The sequence below is a fragment of the Stomoxys calcitrans genome, chromosome 1 (assembly GCF_963082655.1).
Source record: "Stomoxys calcitrans chromosome 1, idStoCalc2.1, whole genome shotgun sequence".
Taxonomy (NCBI): Eukaryota; Metazoa; Arthropoda; class Insecta; order Diptera; family Muscidae; genus Stomoxys; species Stomoxys calcitrans.
In genome coordinates, this window is record NC_081552.1 from 49009269 (window position 1) to 49033257 (window position 23989).

The 23989-nt window shown below is 37.4% G+C and overlaps 1 protein-coding gene across 1 annotated transcript in view; it reads right to left on the bottom strand.

The window, feature by feature from the left end:
* Positions 1-12060: 12060 nt before the first annotated feature.
* The window catches only part of LOC106094966 (putative phosphatidate phosphatase), a 46669-nt gene continuing 34740 nt past the window's right edge, over positions 12061-23989 (bottom strand). Inside the window, exon 2 of the mRNA XM_059360418.1 lies at positions 12061-15449. Coding sequence (XP_059216401.1) covers positions 12217-13221 — 1005 coding nt within the window. The 5' untranslated portion in view covers positions 13222-15449 and the 3' untranslated portion in view covers positions 12061-12216. The remainder of the gene's footprint in view (positions 15450-23989) is intronic.

Here is a 23989-nt window from a genome sequence, read left to right on the forward strand (position 1 = left end):
AGATAATTTGTTTAATTTATTGGTTTCCCAATGAAGATTATCAACGTTAACTGATTAACATACAGCTAAAGTAAGAAATGGGACAATGGTGTATTTAACCATGAGGACATCCTAAGCTATGTGCTACAGTGGCCCCCTATAAAGTTATTCTAAGATGATCAGGTTACCTATATTCTTTTCTCTCCTAGAAAACAAACATGCAAAGTTGTAATAGACGGCGTAAACATGAAGTTATAATGGCTTTGTTTTTTCCGATTTTTATACCCTCCACCATAAGATGGGGGGTATACTAATTTCGTCATTCTGATCGTAACTACTCGAAATATTCGTCTGAGACCCTATAAAGTATATATATTCTTGATCGTCGTGAAATTTTATGTCGATCTAACCATGTCCGTCCGTCTGTCCGTCCGTCCGTCTGTCCGTCCGTCCGTCCGTCCGTCTGTCTGTCGAAAGCACGCTAACTTCCGAAGGAGTAAAGCTAGCCGCTTGAAATTTTGCACAAATACCTCTTATTAGTGTAGGTCGGTTGGTATTGTAAATGGGCCATATCGGTCCATGTTTTGATATAGCTGCCATATAAACCGATCTTGGGTCTTGACTTCTTGAGCCTCTAGAGTGCGCAATTCTAATCTGATTGAGAAGAAATTTTGCACGACGTGTTTTGTTATGATATCCAACAACTGTGCCAAGTATGGTTCAAATCGGTCAATAACCTGATATAGCTGCCATATAAATCGATCTTGGGTCTTGACTCCCTGAGCCTCTAGAGTGCGCAATTCTTATCCGATTGGAATGAAATTTTGCACGACGTGTTTTATTATTATATCCAACAATTGTGCTAAGTATGGTTCAAATCCGTCCATAACCTGATACAGCTGCCATATAAACCGATCTGGGGTCTTGACTTCTTGAGCCTCTAGAGCGCGCAATTCTTATCCGATCAGAATGAAATTTTGCACGACGTGTTTTGTTATGATATCCAACAACTGTGCCAAGTATAGTTGAAATCGGTCCATAACCTGATATAGCTGCCATATAAACCGATCTTGGGTCTTGACTTCCTGAGCCTCTAGAGTGCGCAATTCTTATCCGATTGGGATGAAATTTTGCACGACGTGTTTTATTATTATATCCAACAATTTTGCTAAGTATGGTTCAAATCCGTCCATAACCTGATATAGCTGCCATATAAACCGATCTGGGGTCTTGACTTCTTGAGCCTCTAGAGTGCGCAATTCTTATCCGATTGGAATGAAATTTTGCACGATGTGTTTTGTTACGATATCCAACAACTGTGCCAAGTATAGTTCAAATCGGTCCATAACCTTATATAGCTGTCATATAAACCGATCTTGGGCCTTGACTTCTTGAGCCTCTAGAGTGCGCAATTCTTACCCAATTGGGATAAAATTTTGCACGAAGTGTTTTGTTATGATATCCAACAACTGTGCCAAGTATTGTTCACATCGGTCCATAGCCTGATATAGCTGCAATATAAACCGATCTTGGGTCTTGACTTCTTGAGCCTCTAGAGTGCGCAATTCTTATCCAATTTGAATGAAATTTGCACGACGTGTTTTGCTACGATATCCAATAACTGTGCCAAGTATGGTTCACATCGGTCCATAGCCTGATATAGCTGCAATATAAACCGATCTTGGGTCTTGACTTCTTGAGCCTCTAGAGTGCGCAATTCTTATCCGATTGGAATGAAATTTTGTACTACGGATTCTCTCATGACCATTAACATACGTGTTTATTATGGTCTGAATTTGTCTATAGGCCGATACAGCTCCCATATAAATCGATCTCTCTATTTTACTTCTTGAGCCCACAAAGGGCGCAATTCTTATTCGAATTGGCTGACAGTTTACACAGGTCTCCAACATATAATTTAATTGTGGTCCAAACCGGACCATATCTTGATATCGCTCTAATAGCAGAGCAAATCTTTTCTTATATCCTTTTTTTTGCCTAAGAAGAGATGCCGGGAAAAGAACTCGACAAATGCGATCCATGGTGGAGGGTATATAAGATTCGGCCCGGCAGAACTTAGCACGCTTTTACTTGTTCCTTCGTAATTTATTTTATTGTACTTTGATTGTATAACGCTATATACTTTTATTTCCTCATTACCCAGTATTCGATAATTATTTTGTCCCTGTTAAAAAAAGAAACACAACACTGTTCTATTTCACTTTTTGCGTTTAATTAAATTTTATGTGAATTTCTATGATAAACACTTTGTTCTCTATCTTTACTATCTTTGCTTTCTTGCATTTCTACAATACTTAATATCCTCAATTGCTTTCCACACTGGCTTTTAGTTCTTGTTTACTTACATGGGACGATGATAGTTTTCATTATACACATTTAAAGCAATTAACATTTTTAAGCTATCTGGCGTTTTATTTTTTATACCCTACACCACTACTGTGGTACAGGGTATTATAACTTAGTGCATTTCTTTGTAACACCCAAAACGAAGAGAGATAGACCCATTGATACCGAATAAACCGATCGACTCAGAATCAGTTTCTGATTCGATTTAGCTATGTTCATCTGTCTGTCCGTCTGCCCATGTTAATTTATATACACACAACAGGTCGCAATTTTTTCCGATCGCCCATGCTCTTTTTCCGCGTAAAAACAAAGCGTTTTGAAATTGGAAAAAATCGGTTCAGATTTGGATATAGCTCCCATACATATGTTCGTCCGAATTGCAGTGATAATGCAATAAAATGACAATTTGTTAAGCGATTCTCTCGAAACTTGGCAGGAAGGATTTTCTCTTGTCTCTCGACATTACTAGTGAATTTAATAGAAATCGGTTCAGAATTAGATATAGCTGCCATATATGTATATAGCCCGATACTTGAAATATTCGTCTGAGACCCCATAAAGTATATATATTCTTGATCGTCGTGACATTTTATGTCGATCTAGCCATGTCCGTCCCATATAAATCTCTATTTTACTTCTTGAGCCCTCAAATGGCGCAATTCTTATTCGAATTGGCTGACATTTTACACAGGTCTCCAACATATAATTTAATTGTGGTCCAAACCGGCCCACATCTTGATATCACTCCAATAGCAGAGCAAATCTTTTCTTATATCCTTTTTTCCCTAAGAAGAGATGCCGGGAAAAGAACTCGACAAATGCGATCCATGGTGGAGGGGATATAAGATTCGGCCCGGCCGAACTTAGCACGCTTTTACTTGTTATAAGGAAATATGCAGATCTTCAAAACATCAACATCATATTCAAATAGAGGCAAAAATAGAAAACGTTAAAGACTCAAAAGATTGGTGGAAGATTGTTAAAGAAATCCGAAATGATGAAACTCCAAACAATATATGTGTAAGATCGGCAGAATTTAAATCCCATTTTCAACAGTTGCTTAATCAGCCGCAGCTATCCCCAGACGTATACTATGCGCATACGTACTGGATCGATGAAGACTTGGATAAGGATATAACTATACTTGATGTTAAAGAAGCTCTGGCAAAAGCGAAGTTGAATAAAGCACCCGGAGAGGACCGTATAACATACGAATTTTATAAATTCGCTCCAGAGAACCTTTTAGAAGAAATAACCAAGTCCTGCAATGTGATCTATGACAAAGGTGAACTTGACCCATCGTTTTTCAAAAGCATTATTTATCCAATTCACAAAAAGGGAGATATGTCACAACCAGGAAATTACAGAGGCGTATCCTTCATTGAATTGCCTACCAAAGATAATGATGGGAATAATTACAGAACGATTAAGACGATGGACTGAAAAAATGGAAAACTTAACGAATACCAAACAGGTTTTCGGAAAAACTATTCCACGTCAGATAACATCTTTTCATTATCCTCAATCATTCACTTGAACTGGGACAAAAACAAAAAAACATAGGCATTTTTCGTTGATTTTAGAGCTGCTTTCGATAGGATATCACGAAAGGCAATGATTTATAAGCACATAGCATTGATGTATCATCGAAGATGGTAAAATTTATTGAAAATGTATATGAAAAGACTAATTTCGCAGTATGGACAGGAGAGGAGCTCTCGCATGATTTTTGTACTAATACAGGCGTCAAACAAGGTTGTCTCCTTTCAGCACTTTTATTTGCACTTTACTTAAATGACCTGAATGACTTCATTGGCGGTGGAACAAACTTAGAAGGCTTGAATATTCGTCTGTTACTCTATGCGGATGATATTGTTATTCTGGCAAACAATGTAAACGTATCACAACGGATGATAAATAAATTAGAAACTTACTGTAAACTATGGAATGTAGAGATGAACCTGAACAAGTCCCAAATAATGAATTTTCGAAAAGGAAGAAGAATTGCAAAAAATAAAAAAATGGTTTTATAAAGGCGAACAAATTATTGTCACCTATGAATACTGCTATTTAGGCATGATTTTGACACCAAAACTTCACCAAGCTTATCCAAAAGCGAAATCAAGCGGCCAAAAATAGCATAAATTCAACATGGAAAAACTTTCTATGTAAGCAGAAAGTATCAGTCACCACGAAATGGAAACTTTTTCTTGCAGTTTGCAGAGCAATTCAAACATATGGGTCCCAGGTATGGGGGTTCTCTAATTTCGAAGAAATGGACAAACTCTGTTTATATTTCCTCAAGAAAATACTTAAATTGCCAACATTTACACCCACTTGTATTCTTATGCTCGAAACCGGTGTAGAAAATGGACTCGTATATACCCTTGGTACACACCTAAAATATTTGCATCGAGCCATGTTTGAATACAACGAAGAAAGACTTCCAAATAAACTTGCAAAACTTATTCATCGGCGCCAACTCTTCTGGGCCAAGGAAATAAATGAACTTATGTTGGAAAACAATATGGAGCGTCTTGACTACAACTCAAGTCATACTTGGATTGAAAATAGTGAGCGTTTACTAAAATACCTGCGATCAAAATACATTGATGGCACATAGGGCGAAAGCAAATGGAACGAGAAGGTTCTATGGTAAACTTGATGCATCTGTAGGTCAGTTATACCTGAACAACTGTTACACCCAAGACGAAATAACGTGGATATTAAAGAAACCCGTTTCCCTCAGAACTCAAATCCTCGATGCTCAATGTGTAATACAAACGAAAATGAAAGTTTGCAACACTTTTTATGTAAATGTCCCGCTTTAAGGGAATTTCGAATTCAATACTTCCAAAAGGTTTCGCTTGATGAGAATGATCTAATTTGCATTTTAAATGGTCTCAAAATAGATTGGAAATCCTTAGCTAACTTTATAAAAATATGTGTTCAATACAGAGAACAATTGTTACACGAGTTCAACTTCTAAACTATGATAATCTATCACAGATTTATAGCATTTGAACAGTAGACTAATGATTGATATAGCCCCCACATAGACCGTTCCGCCGATTTAGGGTCTTAGGCCCTTTAAAGCCACATTTATTATCCAATTTTGCTGAAATTTTGGGACAGTGAGTTGTGTTAGGCCCTTCGACATCTCTCTTCGATTTGGCCCAGATCGGTCCATATTTGGTTATAGCTGCCATATAGACCGATATCTCGTTTTTAAGTATTGGCCCCATAAAAGGGGCAATTCGATATAGCTGCTATGGGACATAAGGTATGCATTTTTCACCGGATTTTGACGAAAGGTGGTTGGTTACATATATACCCGAGGTGGTGGGTATCCAAAGTTCGGCCCGGCCGAACTTAACACCTTTTTACTTGTTTTTATTTAAATACTTATTTTATTACTTTCAGCGTTTTTATACTCAGTTCTTATTCTTTTAATTACACGTATTTTCTTTTTGCTGTAGAAGATGTTTGGAATGTTGTATAATCGCTTTGGTGCATTTGAAGTGTGGGAGTGATAAGTAATTAGAGGAGGAGCAATGCGTGCATTTAAAAATCCATAGTTAAATCAAGGAAGGCAGATCAAGGTGTTTGTCCGAAAATGGCTCCAACAACAAAAGAGAAAAGAAAAGAGCATGAAGTTCTTTCAATTCAGGAACAATAAGAACTGATTTAAAATCACAGCAACAACAAATTTCGGTTGGATTGTAATCAGAAAAATATGATGTAGGCAAGCAAACTTTACGCGATTTAATAAAAAAGAAGAAAACAATTTTAAAGTATGCCTCTAGAAGTGAATCGTGGATGGTTTGAAAAAAGCCAGAAGTTAGACAAGTTCTACAAAACATTGGCTTCGATAAGGAACGCAAACTGTTTTTCTTCTGGATTAGATCACAACCAGATGTAAATGCTATGATATCTGCAAAAGCTAATGGGTACATACCCGGGTATTAAATTCTTGAGGCAATAAATTGGTAATTGTTCATCCGATTTCGATGAAATTTCGCACAGTGAGTTCTGGAAGGCCCCTTTTTATTTCTGTGAAGTGCGGTTCAGAAATATATATATTTGTATATAGCTGCCCTATTCGATGAAATTTGGCACAGTGTGTTCTGTTGGACCCCATACCCATTCCTGTCAAATGTGGTACAGATCGAACCATATTTGGATATAGCTGCCATATATACCGATCTCCCGATATTGTGTAATGAGCCTATAAAAGGAGCATTTTTCATCCTATTTCGATGAAATTTGTCAATACTAAGTATCCGTCCAAAATTTCAAGCAGAAGAGTTGTTATGGAACACGACTTGTTCCATAACTGAAGCTCATAAAAGCTTTATTACCCGTTTTCACTGAAATTTGAAACATTAAGTTGTTGTAAATTTCCAACATCCGACCTAAATATGGTTCAGCTCGGACTATATTTGGATATAGCTGCCATATAGACCGATCTGCCGATTAAGGGTCTAAAACCCATAACAATTGCGCCCTCTAGAGGCTCAAGAAGTCAAGACCCAAGATCGGTTTAAATGACAACTATATCAGGTTATGGACCGATTGAAACCATACTTGGCAGAGTTATTGGATATCATAACGAAATACTACGTACAAAATTTCAGTCAAATCGGATAAAAATTGCGCCCTCTAGAGGCTCAAGAAGTCAAGACCCAAGATCGGTTTATATGACAGCTATATCAGGTTATGGACCGATTAAAACCATACTTGGCAGAGTTATTGGATATCATAACGAAACACGTCGTGCAAAATTTCATTCCAATCGGATAAGAATCGCGCCCTCTAGTGGCTCAAGAAGTCAAGACCCAAGATCGGTTTAAATGGCAGCTATATCAAAACATAGACCGATTTGAACCATACTTAGCGCAGTTGTTGAAAGTTATACCAAAGCACTACTTTTTAATGTTAAAGTTTTGATTCTTTAGCTCGTTTCCATTGCTACAAATCTACGAATTAGGAAAAATCTTTACTTTTTCAGCCAAATTTTATTTCTGTGTATCAACTGTTGAATTATTACTAGGGGATGTTCGTAAATTTTTATTGAGTTTTAGCCAAGTCATACAGCTCTTATCATTTGGAAAAACATTTCAAGGAATTACTCATTTCAAAAAAACTTTTTTTATGGAAGCATAGTATTTATAAACAAGTAAAAAGGCGTTAAGTTCGGCCGGGCCGAACTTTGGATACCCACCACCTCGGGTATATATGTAAACCACCTTTCATCAAAATTCGATGAAAATTTCATACCTTATACTCATATACCTTATACCGATCTGAACTATATACGACACGGATGTGGAAAAGCCGAACATAGATCACCATGTCAAATTTCAGTGAAATCGGATTATAAATGCGCCTTTTATGGGGCCAAGACTTTAAATCGAGATATCGGTCTACATGGCAGCTATATCCAAATCTGGACCGATTTGGGCCAAGTTGCATAAACATGTCGAAAAGCCTAACACAAAGCACTGTCCCAAATTTCGGCGAAATCGGACAATAAATGCCTCTTTTATGGGCCCTAAACCTTAAATCGAGAGATCGGTCTATATGGCAGCCATATGGAAATCTGGACCGATCTGGGCAAAATTGAAGAAGGACGTCGAAGAGCCTAACCAAACTCACTGTGTCAAATTTCAGCGACATCGGACAATAAATTAGCGTTTTATGGGCCCAAAACCATAAATCAAGAAATCGGTCTATATGGCAGCTATATCCAAATCTGAACCCATCTGGACCAAATTGAAGAAATATGTCAAAGGACCTAACACAACTCACTGTCCCAAATTTCAGCAAAATCGGATAATGAATGTGGCTTTTATGGGCCTTACACCATAAAACGGAGGATCGATCTATATGGCAGATATATCCAAATCTGGACCGATCTGAGTCAAATTAATTAACAAATTCACTGTCCCGAATTTCATCAAAATCGGATAATAAATGTGGCTTTTGTGGGCCTAAGACCCTTAACCGGAGGATCGGTCTATATGGCAGCTATATCCAAATCTGGACCGATCTGGGCCAAATTGACGAAGGATGTCGAAGGGCCTAACACAACTCACTGACCCAAATTTCAGCGAAATCGGATAATAAATGTGGCTTTTATGGGCCTAAGACCCTAAATCGGCGGATCGGTCTATATGGGGGCTATATCAAGATATAGTCCGATATAGCCCATCTTCGAACTTAACCTGCTTATGGACAAAAAAAAGAATCTGTGCAAAATTTCAGCTCAATATCTCTATTTTTAATGACTGTAGCGTGATTTCAACAGACAGACGGACGGACATGTCTAGATCGTCTTAGGTTTTTACGCTGATCAAGAATATATATATTTTATAGGGTCGGAAATGGATATTTCGATGTGTTGCAAACGGAATGACAAAATGAATATACCCCCATCCTTCGGTGGTGGGTATAACAAAGACATCCAATATGTAAAGATACAGTATTTCCATTGCGACTTTTGGATGCCAGATGTCGTTATTAAAAATAGGCCGCATATTTCAGTTACAAGCAGTGATCAACAGATGTCGTTGGTCATAATGGACCAATCTTTTTTAGGGATTTTTTCTTGGAAAATTGTGAAATTGGATATTTTAACGGTAATTTTGCATCCGTGAACCCTTAAATAAATATATTCATGAATTAAATTATCCGCCCATGCCCTGGCCTAGTATATATGTACTTTCTGTAGAATATGTGATAGTGGTGCCATCGCAATGAATACATTGCCTATGTGCCTATCTATGCTTTCAAAATTATCCCCTATCGACTTTTATACCCACCACCGACGGATAGGGGTATATTCATTTTGTCATTCCGTTTGCAACACATCGAAATATCCATTGCCGACCCTATAAAGTATATATATTCTTGATCAGCGTAAAAATCTAAGACGATCTAGCCATGTCCGTCTGTCTGTTGAAATCACGCTACAGTCTTTAAAAATAGAGATATTGAGCTGAAATTTTGCACAGATTCTTTTTTTGTCCATAAGCAGGTTAAGTTCGAAGATGGGCTATATCGGACTATATCTTGATATAGCCCCCATATTGACCGATCCGCCGATTTAGGGTCATAAAAAAAAAAATTTAGGCACATAAAAGCCACATTTATTATCCGATTTTGTTGAAATTTGGGACAGTGAGTTGTGTTAGGTCTTTCGACATCCTTTGTCAATTTGGCTCAGATCGGTCTAGATTTGGATATACCTGCCATATAGACCAATCCTCCGATTTAGGGTCTAAGGCCCATAAAGGCCACATTTATTATCCGATTTTGCTGAAATTTGGGACAGTGAGTTGTCTTAGGCCCTTTGACATGTTTCTTTAATTTGGTCCAGATCGGTTCAGATTTGGATATAGCTGCCATATAGACCGATCCTCCGGTTTAGGGTCTTAGGCCCACAAAAGACACATTTATTATCCGATTGTGATGATATTTGGGGCAGTAAATTGTGTAAGGCCCATCGACATCCTTCGTTAATTTGGCTCAGATCGGTTCAGTTTTGGATATAGCTGCCATATAGATCGATCCTCCGATTTATGGTGTAAGGCCCATAAAAGCCACATTCATTATCCGATTTTGCTGAAATTTGGGACAGTGAGTTGTGTTGGGCCCTTTGACATATTTCTTCAATTTGGGCCAGATCGGTTCAAATTTGGATATAGCTGCCATATAGACCGATATCTTGATTTATGGTTTTGGGCCCATAAAATGCTCATTTATTGCCCGATGTCCCCGAAATTTGGAACAGTGAGTTAAATTAATCCCCTTGATATACTTCTGCAACATCGCACAGATCGGTCCAGATTTGGATATAGCTGCCATATAGACCGATATCTAGGTTTTAGGTTTTGGGGCCATAAAAGACGCATTTATTGTCCGATGTCTCTGAAATTTGAGACAGTGAGTTTGGTTAGGCTCTTCGACGTCCTTCTTCAATTTTGCCCAGATCGGTCCAGATTTGAATATGGCTGCCATATAGACCGATCTCTGGATTTAAGGTTTAGGGCCCATAAAAGAGGCATTTATTGTCCGATTTCGCCGACATTTGGGACAGTGCTTAGTGTAAGGCTCTTCGACATGTTTATGCAACTTGGCCCAAATCGGTCCAGGTTTGGATATAGCTGCAATGTAGACCGATATCTCGATTTAAAGTCTTGGCCCCATAAAAGGCGCATTTATAATCCGATTTCACTGAAATTTGACACAGTGCCTTATGTTCGGCTTTTCGACATCCGTGTCGTATATAGTTCAGGTCGGTATGAGGTATATGAGTATATGGTATGAAATTTTCACCGAATTTTGATGAAAGGTGGTTTACATATATACCCGAGGTGGTGGGTATCCAAAGTTCGGCCCGGCCGAACTTAACGCCTTTTTACTTGTTTAAATGTGATGTCTCTACATATTGTAGGTCTTTGGTATAAGGCTTTAAACACAAATATTTTACTTTGCCATGGTCAAATAAATGCCAGTGTTTGAATGAAATAGACAATATTTGACCATATCTATGCTTCTATCGTAATGTTTCGCATTGCTACCTACTTTTTACCGGTATTGTCTTCACGAGAGCCTTAGCCCTTCCGCATTGCAATGATTGCTAACTGTATGGTACGCGGATTCTTATCGAAACAATATTCTCTCAATACCGTTATCGAAAGCAGACTTTCTTTTTCTCTCTCTCTATCTCACTTGTAAGGGGTATTCCCACTTTGTGTTGTGTTACTTTTACTACTTCTCACATATTGAGAAATAGAGGGGGAGGGAGAGAGAAAAACCAACCATAAACAAATCAAATACTGCACCTGTTACTTTATAAAGTCTCATATCAGCTCTTTTATGTGGTGAGTATTTTAAAGGAGACGTTTGTCGATTTTTATACCCTACACAACCACTGTAGTACAGGGTATTAAAAGTTTGTGCATTTGTAATACACAGAATTTGTAACCGATCTGCACAAAATTTGGCACGGATTGTTTTGTTGCTGATCTTAACATGTCTGCGAGATTTCATCAAAATCGATTCAAATTTGGATGCAGCACCCATACATATTTATCGTCGTAGTAACAACAATTTTCAAATGATCTGTTTCAAAGTCGGTTCAGATTATATAGATATAGCTCTCATATACATATATTGGGTTGACCAAAAAATAATTGCGGATTTTTTAAAAGAAAGTACAATAAATGCATTTTTTATAAAACTTAGAATGAACTAAAGATCAAATATACTTTTTTTCTAAAGCAAGCTAAAAGTAACAGCTGATAACTGACAGAAGAAAGAATGCAATTACAGAGTCACAAGCTGTGAAAAAATTTTTTGTCAACGCCGACTATATGAAAAATCCGCAATTACTCTTTGGGCAACCCAATATATTTATATATTGCCCGAACTTATAATTGTAGGGTTGGTGTAGGGCATTATATAGTCGGTTCCGCCCGACTTTTGCCTTTCCTTACTGGTTATTTTTAACCAAATCAGTCAACTCTTATCGCTTGGTGGGGCACCTAAAGCAATGAATCACCCATTTAAGGCTTCAAAAAACGTTTCATTACGAACAAACTTACCTTATCAATGATAAAATTTAAAATCTATTGCAAAGAAATTTATAATAAGACAATAATTTATACAATTGTGTTTATTCAACAAAACAGGCAAAACTTAAAACTTAATAATACTATGAGACATTTGGATTTGTTGTTGTTTTTGTGGTAGTTTTTGTGTTACAAGGTAAAACTTAATTTATTTTTTAATGAAATAGCATAGACTAAATGTACAATTTGTAACATTAAACAAATATTTACAGCAATGTTTTAGCTTAAGCTTTCAAACTTTGGTACAATATTGCTCATTTGTAAAAGCTGTGGCTGCCGCTTGACTTTCTATCGTGTAGGGGGGAGGTGTATTGGCCAGCACCTCATTTAAAGTGGCCGAGGTATCCTGGCGTATCAAGCCACCACTTATTCTAAGGGAGCTCAAATCAGCATGGGATTTCTTGAAGAGTTTGCTAATATAATTTGCCGTTATTAAGGCGCCCATGACGCCTATGATGGAGCCACACAAAACATCGGACCAATGATGCCAATTATCCATTACCCTTGTCAAAGCGGTGAACCAGGCGATCATGACCAAAGTGAATTGTATAAAATGACGCGTCAAATCTGAACGTCTCCAGTGCATGCGTTTTTGCAAATACATGGATATGTAGAGCATGGCATAGAACACCAAACTGGAGTGGCCACTGGGAAAGGAAAGGCGAGCCTGCCTCACATCAGCCGCTGTATAGCCAGTGCCCAAACAAAAGTAGTTCTCCACATAACGATGTTGATTGAAGCTGTCTCTGCAGGTGGAGCCATCGGCAAATTGGGGTTGACACACCTCCATAAAATGCGGCCGCAAACGTCCTATGGTATATTTACCCACCTCGGTGGCGTCAAAAGTTAACAGAAGGCCAAAACAGAAGTAAACAAATTGTCGAAAGAGATTTGTCCACCATATGGGTATCTGGCAACCCCACAGATAGCGCCTGGAGCTTACTGCCCCCTTTTTATATTGGCGAGCGTATTCACCTATGGCTAATACAATTAAAGGGGGTACACTAAGTAACACCCCCAAGATGACAGGAGTAACGGTATTGTCTTTGTAGGGATAACGTATAGTTTCATCGTCACAGAAGAAGCCACGGCGAAAAGGTTCAATAACAAACTCACACAGAACTACGGGTATGAGCAGCAGTATGATGATCAGCAGATCCAGAATTAGGCGATGCAAAAGTTTGCGATTTTCCACCAATTGAGTGGTATCAGGTCGAGGTGAACTGCAGGTTGACATTTTCAGCGGGATGAATAGGTGAACTTGAAGATGTAGTGTAGCCGGTAGTCTTTTGAAAATAATTGAAGGTGTCTTTCGTTTGCAATGTTAGCACGCGCTCATTAGTGAGTGGTGGCGGATAAGAGGTGTTTGTCTTTCTGTTCTCTCGATGGTCTTGCAGTACTCTGTTTTGTGTTCTAAAAGATTTCGCCTTTGAATCTTTTTTAATTGAGTGGTGGCGGATAAGAGGTGTTTTTCTTTCTGTTCTCTCGATGGTCTTGCAGTACTCTGTTTTGTGTTCTAAAAGATTTCGCCTTTGAATCTTTTTTAATTGATGTTAACAGTTATTTTCTTTATGCAAGAAGCTCTAAGATGCCTCTCTCCCCCTTTTCGAAGTGTATTTATGTTGAGTTTTCCCAATTGAAAAAAGTTGGCTGATTGTTGCCTTTTATAGTTGCCCAAGGAATGAAATATGAACGATTCTTCCTCAAAGAATTGGTGTGGCACTTAAAAAATCTCTCTCTCTCTCTCTCTCTCTCTCTCTCTCTCTCTCTCTCTTTTGAAACACGGTTGCAAAAGTTTGTTCACTGTATTGCTTAGAGTCTTAAAGTCTTCTTCAGCTCTCCAGCAAGCTTTGTTCTGTTATTAATTTTTGAGATTATTTTACGTTTATTCCGATTGCTTCCTATTAAAAATTCCTGTAGTACAATGCTTTGTTGTTGGTTTTGTTGCCTGTTGAATTTCCGCCTAACTGCGTTTTTTCGCTTTAACTCACAGGGGTTTGCTTTGCCTTTAGTGATTATTCGATCACGGGTTTTGATATTTTATAGTCCTTTGGATTTGTGTCTTTTAAATGTTCACCATTGTTAGATAAATATTAAAATGTTTCTTCTGTTTAAGTCACCAACTTAGTATTCGTATCATTCAGATTCTTTTTTGATAATTGCCGTTTTGCTTATTGCAATACAATGTTTATTTTTTTTTAATATTTTTTGACTTTAAAAGGCTGGGTTTTCTGTTAGTCAACTTGTTTAGTGTTTTTTCTCTTTATTTTAATAGAATGTTTTATAATTCTACCCAACTTGCTTTCTATTTTAAAAAATTTGTTTTTGGTATTTAGTTTAATGATCGTTTTTAATTATTTTCGATTAGTTGGAATGAAAATATCTTTTTTTATTTTTTATTGCAAGGCACTTTGAACATGTCTTCACTGTAGTTTCAAGCAATATTTTGTTTGTTTTTGGACAAAATATACCTTTTAATTATTAGTCATTGACAAAAGTTTCAATTTTATTTGTCCGTCGATTAGTTTTAAATTTTTCAATATTCCACTGCTTGACTTCTCGCTTGGCCTTCACGAGGTTTTGGTAGTACCGAATAGAGTTCTAAGCAATTTTCAGAGTTCGTTTATACGGGAGTTAAACGCCACATTCACTAAGAATTCACCGGCATTTAACAATGATTTGTACTATTCTAAAACCATTGATGTCTCCCAAAGCTTTCCGCACTCAGTGAAGCGTTATTTTCTTTGTTATTCTAGTTGCCGTTTTACGCTTTATGCCCAATAGCAGTTATGCGCAATCTCGTTAGTTGTCGTTGTCGCAGGGTCGTTTGTTGTCGTTGGACTGAAATTATTTACATTAAAAACGTGAACATATATTCCCAACAGAACCCCCCTCAAAATAGAGACCACACTAGGTGTCAGTTGATTTGAAGAGAGTACAGCGCCACCATCCAGAATGAGAGTGAGAGTAGAGTTAAATGATCAGCAATCTGATGAGTTTCAACCGCCAGCAGCTCTAGGAGTAGCAATAAAACTCAAGTGGGCTGTATATTCTGCTGCTGCTCCCGGTATGGTAGGCCAGCAAAAAAAAAAAAAAAAAAAAGGTTTTGTTTATAACTCCTCTCTACACTCTGTTGTTCGTTGGGAATTTTATTGAACTTGCGTTGTTGCTTTTATTCTGCGGGTATTCAAAGTGTGACTCGTCGTTACGTACATTGTAATCTTAACCATGATCATCATTATAGTAGGCAGCATTTCGTTCGCCTCCGTTATTAGCACAGCACGTCTAGAATGTCAGTCGGTTTCATAATTTCGTTTTTTGCTTGTTCATGGGGGATACAATTTTGCTGTTTTTATTGTTGTTGTTGATGGTAAATTAAAGCTGTGGAGACACGAAAATAATCTCAGCAAGCGTAGCGTAATCTCACAAAGGTGAAATACAATCTCAGTTGCCCAGCGGAATACACTAAAAGAAAAAAAAAATAATAACCAAATTATTGAAAATCAAAAATTAAAGGTACCTATGTATTGGGTAATTGCGGATTTTTCATATAGTCGGCGTTGACAAACTTTTTCACAGCTTGTGACTCTGTAATTGCATTCTTTCTTCTGTCAGTTATCAGCTGCTACTTTTAGCTTGCTTTAGAAAAAAAGTGTAAAAAAAGTATATTTGATTAAAGTTCATTCTGAGTTTTATTAAAAATGCATTTACTTTCTTTTAAAAAAATCCGCAATTACTTTTTGGGCAACCCAATATACTAAATTCAAAAAATTGATAAGTCAAAATGTCCATTTAATTCCTTTTTAAAACCGGCATCCGGCGCCCCGGTAGCCGAGTATGTAGCGTACTCTGATTGCGGTTGCGGGGTTTGTGGGTTCGATACCCACCAGAGGTCTTGGTCTATCCGTACTGTGGTATCACAAAGCACTAAAATTTTCTACGCGATTCTAAAATGACTGCCTCTCTTACCTTACCTAGATACGACATTGAATATATTTTATCGTTTTGTTTAGCAGTCGGAATATTTGGTTTCAAAATCTAGACAGAGAGGCTTTCGTTAATCCTTAAATATAAATATCTACCGAACTGGTAGAAGGGCAAGTCACACAGCAACGAATGAACTTGTGCAGGGGTATACACACGCTTGGAAGATATGAGCAAGCATCTAAATTTTTTTATTTTACGTTGGCTTTTGTAAAACACTAATCATTCAGTCCAAAAAATAATCTTGTACATATTGAGAGAATTTAAAATGCTTAAAGAGAGCATTTCACACATATAGTAACATTTTTATTTTGAACATCGCTGATCTAAAATAAAAATTCGTAGGCCCTATGTTATCAGCAGAGATGGTCCGTAAGACGATTTTTTAGGTTTCCGACTGTCAAAAAGTTGTAAAAGTCGAAAACGTCGTATACTTGTATAAAACGTAGAAAAAGTCGCAAACGTCATAAACCTTAATAACTCAGTGTAAAAGTTTGATTTTTAACAAATATTATTGTCACTTATTTGTTGTGTATAGAAGAGTTTATATGTAAAAAAATTTCGCAATAAAAGAAATATTAAGTTTTTTTTTTTAATTTTTGCATTTACATTTTTCACACAATAAATTGGAAATATACGCAAATTTCAAGTCAATTTATAAAGTAACGTTTAAGGATTTTTTTGTGAAGCAAAAAATCAATAAATTATTAGTTTTCATCAATTATATTTAGAAATTGCAATTATTTTGTATCCTTTTGCAAAATTATTTGCTTCTCCCGTTTTAATTTGCTTTTTGAAAGCTGTTGTAAACGACATATGTTAAAAATTCATGACATCTGAGGAAGTGTCAAGTGAAATGGTACATGGAGTGTTAATTATGTTATTCAATAACAATACTTAAAAATAACATTACTTATTCAATAAAATACTTAACACGCCATCTTCCATTTCACTTGACATTACCTCACATTAGCATACTTAACACGCCATCTACCATTTCACTTGACACTACCTCAGATGTCATTCATTTTATAACATATGTCGTTGTCAACAGCTGTCAAAAAGCAAATTAAAGCGGGAGAAACAAATAGTTTTGCAAAAGGATACAAAATAATTGCAATTTCTAAATATAATTGATGAAAACTAATAATTTATTGATTTTTTGCTTCAATTTCATTAGACTTATAAAAAAAAATTATAAAACAAAACAATTTAGTATTAAGTACGATTGGGCCGAACTTTGGATACCCATCACCTGAAAAAGACATAATTTATGCCCCCATATCAGCTATTATATGGTCCGATTTGGACCAAATTCGGCACGGACATTGAGTGGTCTAATAAGTACAAGTCATCGGTAAATTTTGTAGAACTAAATATTGGTTTTATTGGTAGCTATTACCAAATATAGCCCGATCTGAACCATATACGGCACGGATGTCGAAAAGCCTAACATAAGTCACTATGTCAAAATTTCAGCGAAATCGGATTATAAATGCGACTTTTATGGGGCCAAGACTTTTAAATCGAGAGATTGGTCTATATGGCAGCTATATCCAAATCTGAACCAATCTGGGCTAAATTGAAGAGGGATGTCGAAGGGCCTAACACAATCCACTGTTCTAAATTTCGGCGACAACGAAAAATAAATGCGCCTTTTATGAATCCAAAACCTTAAATCGAGAGATCGGTCTATATGGCAGCTATATCCAAATCTAGACCGATCTGGGCGAAATTTGCAGAAAGATGTCGAGGGGCCTAACACAACTCACTGTCTTAAATTTCGGGGACATCCGACAATAAATGCGCCTTTTATGAGTTCAAAACCTTAAATCGAGAGATCGGTCTATATGACAGCTATATCCAAATCTGGGCCAATCTGGCCAAATTGGAAAGGAAATTGGGCCTAACACTACTACACACTGTCCTAAAGTAAGGCAATATCAGACAATAAATGCGCCTTTTATGGGCCAAAGACCATCGATTAATAAAATGTGTGTGTACAACAAGAATAGGACAAAATAACGAACTGTCCCCAACGTAAGGACCTTTAAACCGGTGTTTTCATCGATTTTTTTTTTCTGTGAAAAGGAAAATAAATAAAATCAGCCAGAATTATACAACGTTCTTAAAGTTATTTCGTATACAAATTTTCTGGTGATGTCCGTGCATGAAACAACAGCGAGTGTTCATAAAATCAACCCCGTCTGTTGACAATATTCACAATAATACCTGTGTATTATAATGGCACCATTGGTGCATGAGTTTGCAACGTCTTATTGCTATCAGTGAACCCATGCGTTACAATGGCCACCGCAAAAAGTTTTAAAATACATTTACTCCAGCCAATAACTCATTCACATCACAAACCCGTTTACCGTTAATATGATCTTAGAACAAAATTTTTTGTAATCAACAATTTGTTGTTAATATTTTTGCCAAAAATTAATATTTATACAGATCTATAACATTAATTTTTTTCTCCGTGTACCTATTTGTTATACCTACCACCATAGAATGGGGGTATACTAGTCTAGTCGTTCCGTTTGTAACACCTCGAAATATTGATCTGCGATCCCATAAAATATACTCTTGATCGTCTCGCCATTCTGAGTCAATCAAGCCATGTCCGTCCGTCCGTCTGTCAAAATCACTATAACGATCGAACGCGCAGAGCCAGCCTTTGGAGGTATACTAATCAAGTTGACACTTCGAAATATTCGTCTAAGACCCGATAAAGACTATATATATTCTTGATCGTCTCGACGTTCTGAGTCGATCTATACATGTCCGTCCGTCTGTCGGACGCGCAAAACCAGCCCCTTGAAATTTTACAAAGATACCTACAATTGATGTAGGTCGTTGGGGATTGCAAGTGTGCCATGTATTATAGCTCCCATATAAACCAATCTCCCGATTACACTTCTTAGGCCCCTGGAAGTCGCAATTTTCGTCCGATTTGGCTAAACATTTGCACATAATGTACTGTTATGTCTTTCAACAACTGTGCCAAGCTACGGTCAAAATCGGTATATAACCGGATATACCGTTTTCATTTCTTAAGCCCCTGGAAGCCAAAGTTTTTGTCCGATTTTGCACAGTCTTCTGTTATGACTTTCAACGAATGTGCCCAATGCGGTCCAAATCGGTCTAAACCCTGATATAGTTCCCATTTAAACAGCTCTCCCTATTTGACTTCTTGAGTCAATTGGAATTTTTGTCCGATTTGGCTGAAATTTAGCATGCGGTGCTATATTTTGATTTCCAATAACTGCGCCAAGTACGATCCAAATCACTCTATAACCTCATTTCGCTCCCATATAAACCGGTCTCTCGATTTTCCTTTTTCGGTTGCTAGAAACTTCAATTTTTGCTGGTTTGACAGAAGTTTGGTATTTAGAATAAAAAAATTATGCACTTCAATTAAATTTAGTTTGTATAAATTTTTAGCAGAATCTATGGTGATGGGTTCCCAAAATTCGGCCCGGCCGACTTTTACTTCTTTTTGTCTACAACAATAGCTTAAAAGTTGTTTACTAAATTGATGCGCATGAAATTTAAGAAAATTTGCTCAGCTAAATCTGTCTTCAAGATCATCACCCAGATAAGATAATTCACTAACAGATAACCATTGACGCACAAAGCACTAACAACAACAACGGTGGACTAATTCGTTTAGCTCATTTCTTGTATTTCTTTTCTTATGCACTCTATTTTGCAAAGTCATTATGTTATCAAAAACAATCAAAACGTTGAAATTTGAGAAAAAAAAATTTATTATAGGCATTACACGACTTGCAAGTCTCTTTTGTCATTGTTGTTGCATTGCTGATGTGGTACTTGCTACTGCTCTCGTTGATTGTTGAAGTTAAACAACTAAACAAATAAATAAAACGCGACAAAAATAACAACACTTTCAAAAAGGTGTAGATGAAAGGTAAAAGGTAGGCGAAAGCAAGGGAGGACTTACACCCGAGCATGGACAGATGGCCGAAGATGTTATTCTTTACCAAACAAAATCAACACAAGCCACCACAGCGACATGCAAACACGACTTGAAATAACTGAGAGCCATACAAATCTGTGGTGAAGACTTTTTTTTTGTGGTGAGTTGAATGGGGGTGGGGTGGGAGGTGAAGGAGAAAAAATCTAACGCTGAGAGAAGAAGAATATTTAATTAAAAACCGCCAAAATAGTCACCACAATTAGTGAGAGGTTAATGGAGGAGACAATTAGAAAAAATCAATTCAATAATAAAGGAGGTTTAAATCCAAAAAATCGAAATGTGCTTCGATACACCGGTTCACGACAAAATATGTTTGAGCAGGGAATGGGAGATGATACTTCAAACGTATGGTTGATTGATCAACTACCAAATACTTTGCCTTCTTTTTGGACCAGCTGTCAGTCCAATCAGTTAATTATCGTTGCTAATTTAAAAAAGTTTTAAGAGCTGGTAGAATAAATCAAGCAGGCTATATTTTAAGTCTTATATTTATTATTTGTATGAGAGGGAGAGACCTCTCAACATCTAAGAAAAGAGCAATTAAATATCCCAAGTAGTCACAAAAGTTAGGAACAAGCAAGAATACCAACAATTTGAAAAAAGTAACCAATTAGATGATAGATTTAATCAGAGACAAAGTCTTGTCTCCCAAAACAGTATTGCCCATCATACAAGGCGTTGAACTCTAATTTACGTTAGAATAAAAAAAAATAAATAAAAAAGAATGTCTACATTCCATAGACGGGAAGTGAGATATCTGATGTGTTGTAGATCGATCAATTACCCGTTGTCTTAAATCCCAGCTGCTAGTCAAGTCGACTACCGCAATATGTTGTTGAGTTTGGGACAAGACCGCAGGGGGAATGACTATTTCTTCCATTCGCTAAACAAGGAGGAGATACATTTTGACAAGACACTTAATCAAATTTGTATACCCACCACCATAGGATGGGGGTATACTAACCTAGTCATTCCGTTTGTAACATCATGAAAAAATCATCTGCGACCACATTAAGAATATATATATTCTGGATCGTCTCGATAGTTTGATTCGATCTATCCATGTCCGTCTGTCGAAATCACGAACGCGTAAAGCTAGCCGCTTGAAATTTTGCACCGATACTAAATATTGATGTTGGTCTTTGGGGATTGCATATGGCCATATTGGTTTGGATATAGCTCCCATATAAACCGATCACCCGATTTGATTCTAGAGCCCCTGGAAGCAGAAATTTTTTCCGATTTTGTTGAAATTTTGCACATAGTGTTCTGTTATGACATCCAAACACTGTGCCAAATACGGTTTAAATCGGTCAAGAACCTGATATAGCTCCCATATAAACCGATCTCCCGATTTGACTTCTTCAGCCCCATCTTTCAGCCAAATCGGATGAAAATTGTGGTTTCCAGGGGTTTAAGAAGTCAGTTCGGGAGATCGGTTTATATGGGAGCTATATTAGGGTCTTGACCGATTTGGACCAATAGAAATATGCATAAAAAACAAGTAAAAGCGTGCTAAGTTCGGCCAGGCCGAATCTTATATACCCTCCACCATGGAGCGCATTTGTCAGTTCTTTTCCCGGCATCTCTTCTTAGGCAAAAAATGATATAAGAAAAGAAAGAAAGAAAAATCTGCTATTAGAGCGATATCAAGATATGATCCGGTTTGGACCACAATTAAATTATATGTTGGAGACCTGTGTAAAATGTCAGCCAATTCGAATAAGAATTGCGCCCTTTGGGGGCTCAAAAAGTAAAATAGAGAGATCGATTTATATGGGAGCTGTATCGGGCTATAGACCGATTCAGACCATAATAAACACGTATGTTGATGGTCATGAGAGGATCCGTCGTACAAAATTTCAGGCAAATCGGATAATAATTGCGACCTCTAGAGGCTCAAGAAGTCAAGATCCCAGATCGGTTTATATGGCAGCTATATCAGGTTATGGACCGATTTGAACCATACTTGGCACAGTTGTTGGATATCATAACAAAACACGTGGTGCAAAATTTCATTCTAATCGGATAAGAATTGCGCACTCTAGAGCCTCAAGAAGTCACGACCCAAGATCAGTTTATATGACAGCTATACCAGGTAATGGCCCGAATTGAACCATACTTAGCACAGTTGTTAGAAGTGATACTAAAACACTATGTGCAAAATCTCAGTCTAGTCGGATGAGAATTGCGCCCTCTAGAGGCTCAAAAAGTCAAGACCCAAGATCGGTTTATATATACCGATGTGAACAATACTTGGCACAGTTGTTGGATATCATAACAAAACACTTCGTGCAAAATTTCATTCCAATCGGATAAGAATTGCGCACTCTAGAGGCTCAAGAAGTCAAGACCCCAGATCGGTTTATATGACAGCTATATAAGGTTATGGACCGATTTGAACCATACTTGGCACAGTTGGTGGATATCATAACAAAACACGTCGTGCAAAATTTCATTCCAATCGGATAGGAATTGCGCACTCTTGAGGCTCAAGAAGTCAAGACCCCAGATCGGTTTATATGGCAGCTATATCAGGTTATGGACCGATTTGAACCATACTTGGCACAGTTGTTGGATATCATAACAAAACACGTCGTGCAAAATTTCATTCCAATCGGATAAGAATTGCGCACTCTAGAGGCTCAGGAAGTCAAGACCCAAGATCGATTTATATGGCAGCTATATCAGGTTATGGACTGATTTGAACCATACATTTGGCACAGTTGTTGGATATCATAACAAAACACGTCGTGCAAAATTTCATCCCAATCGGATAAGAATTGCGCACTCTAGAGGCTCGAGAAGTCAAGACCCAAGATCGGTTTATATGGCAGCTATATCAAAACATGAACCGATATGGCCCATTTACAATACCAACCGACCTACCCTAATAAGAAGTATTTGTGCAAAATTTCAAGCGGCTAGCTTTACTCCTTCGGAAGTTAGCGGGCTTTCGACAGACAGACGGACGGACGGACGGACAGACTAGACGGACATGGCTAGATCGACATAAAATTTCACGACGATCAAGAATATATATACTTTATGGGGTCTCAGACGAATATTTCGAGTAGTTAACAAACAGAATGACGAAATTAGTATACCCCCCATCTTATGGTGGAGGGTATAAAAAAGGTGGGTGAATTCGAAGCACCACGTTTCCTCAACATAACGATTTCGCTATTAGAAGAGGGAGTAATTTACGAGAGTGATATTGTAAAGGGAACTGAATTGAAAGTGTCCACCCAGAAGCGTACTGAGGAAGCTGGAGGAGGAGACATATGTAATGTCGGGCATTATCTAGACGAATCAAACTGAAAATTGGGCTCAATCCGCTGAAAGTTGACCGGCTCTAGAAAAAAAGAAGCCGCAGAAGAAGAACAATCGAGTACAACAAGCTCAAAGAACATGTTGTCTTTGTAAAGAGTGGAATCTACTAAAATTGTATACAAACTAAATTTAGTTGAAGGGCATAATTTTATTCTTCATACCACACTTCTGTTCAACAAGCAAAAATTAAAGATTCTACGAACCGAACAAGGCTAATGGAGTGATCGGCTCATATGGGAGCTATATCAGGTTATAGATTGATTTGGACCGTACTTGCCACAGTTGTTGAACATCATAACAGAACACTATATGCAAAATTTCAGCCAAATCGGAAAAAAAATTGCGTATTGTAAGGGCTCAAAAAGCCAAATCGGGAGATCGGTTTATATGGGAGCTTATCATCAGCTTATAGACCGATTCGGACCGTACAGTTGTTGAAAGTCTAAACAGAACACAGCATACAAAACTTCAGCCAAATCGCAAAAAAAATTGCGGATTGTAAGGGCTCAAAAAGCCAAATCGGGAGATCGGTTTATATGGGAGCTATATTAGGTTATAGACCGATTTGGACAGTACTTGGCACAGTTATTGAAACTCATAACAGAACACTAGGTGCAAAATGTCAGCCAAATCAGACAAAAATTGCGGCTTGAAAAGGCTCAAAAAGTTAAATCGGGAGAAT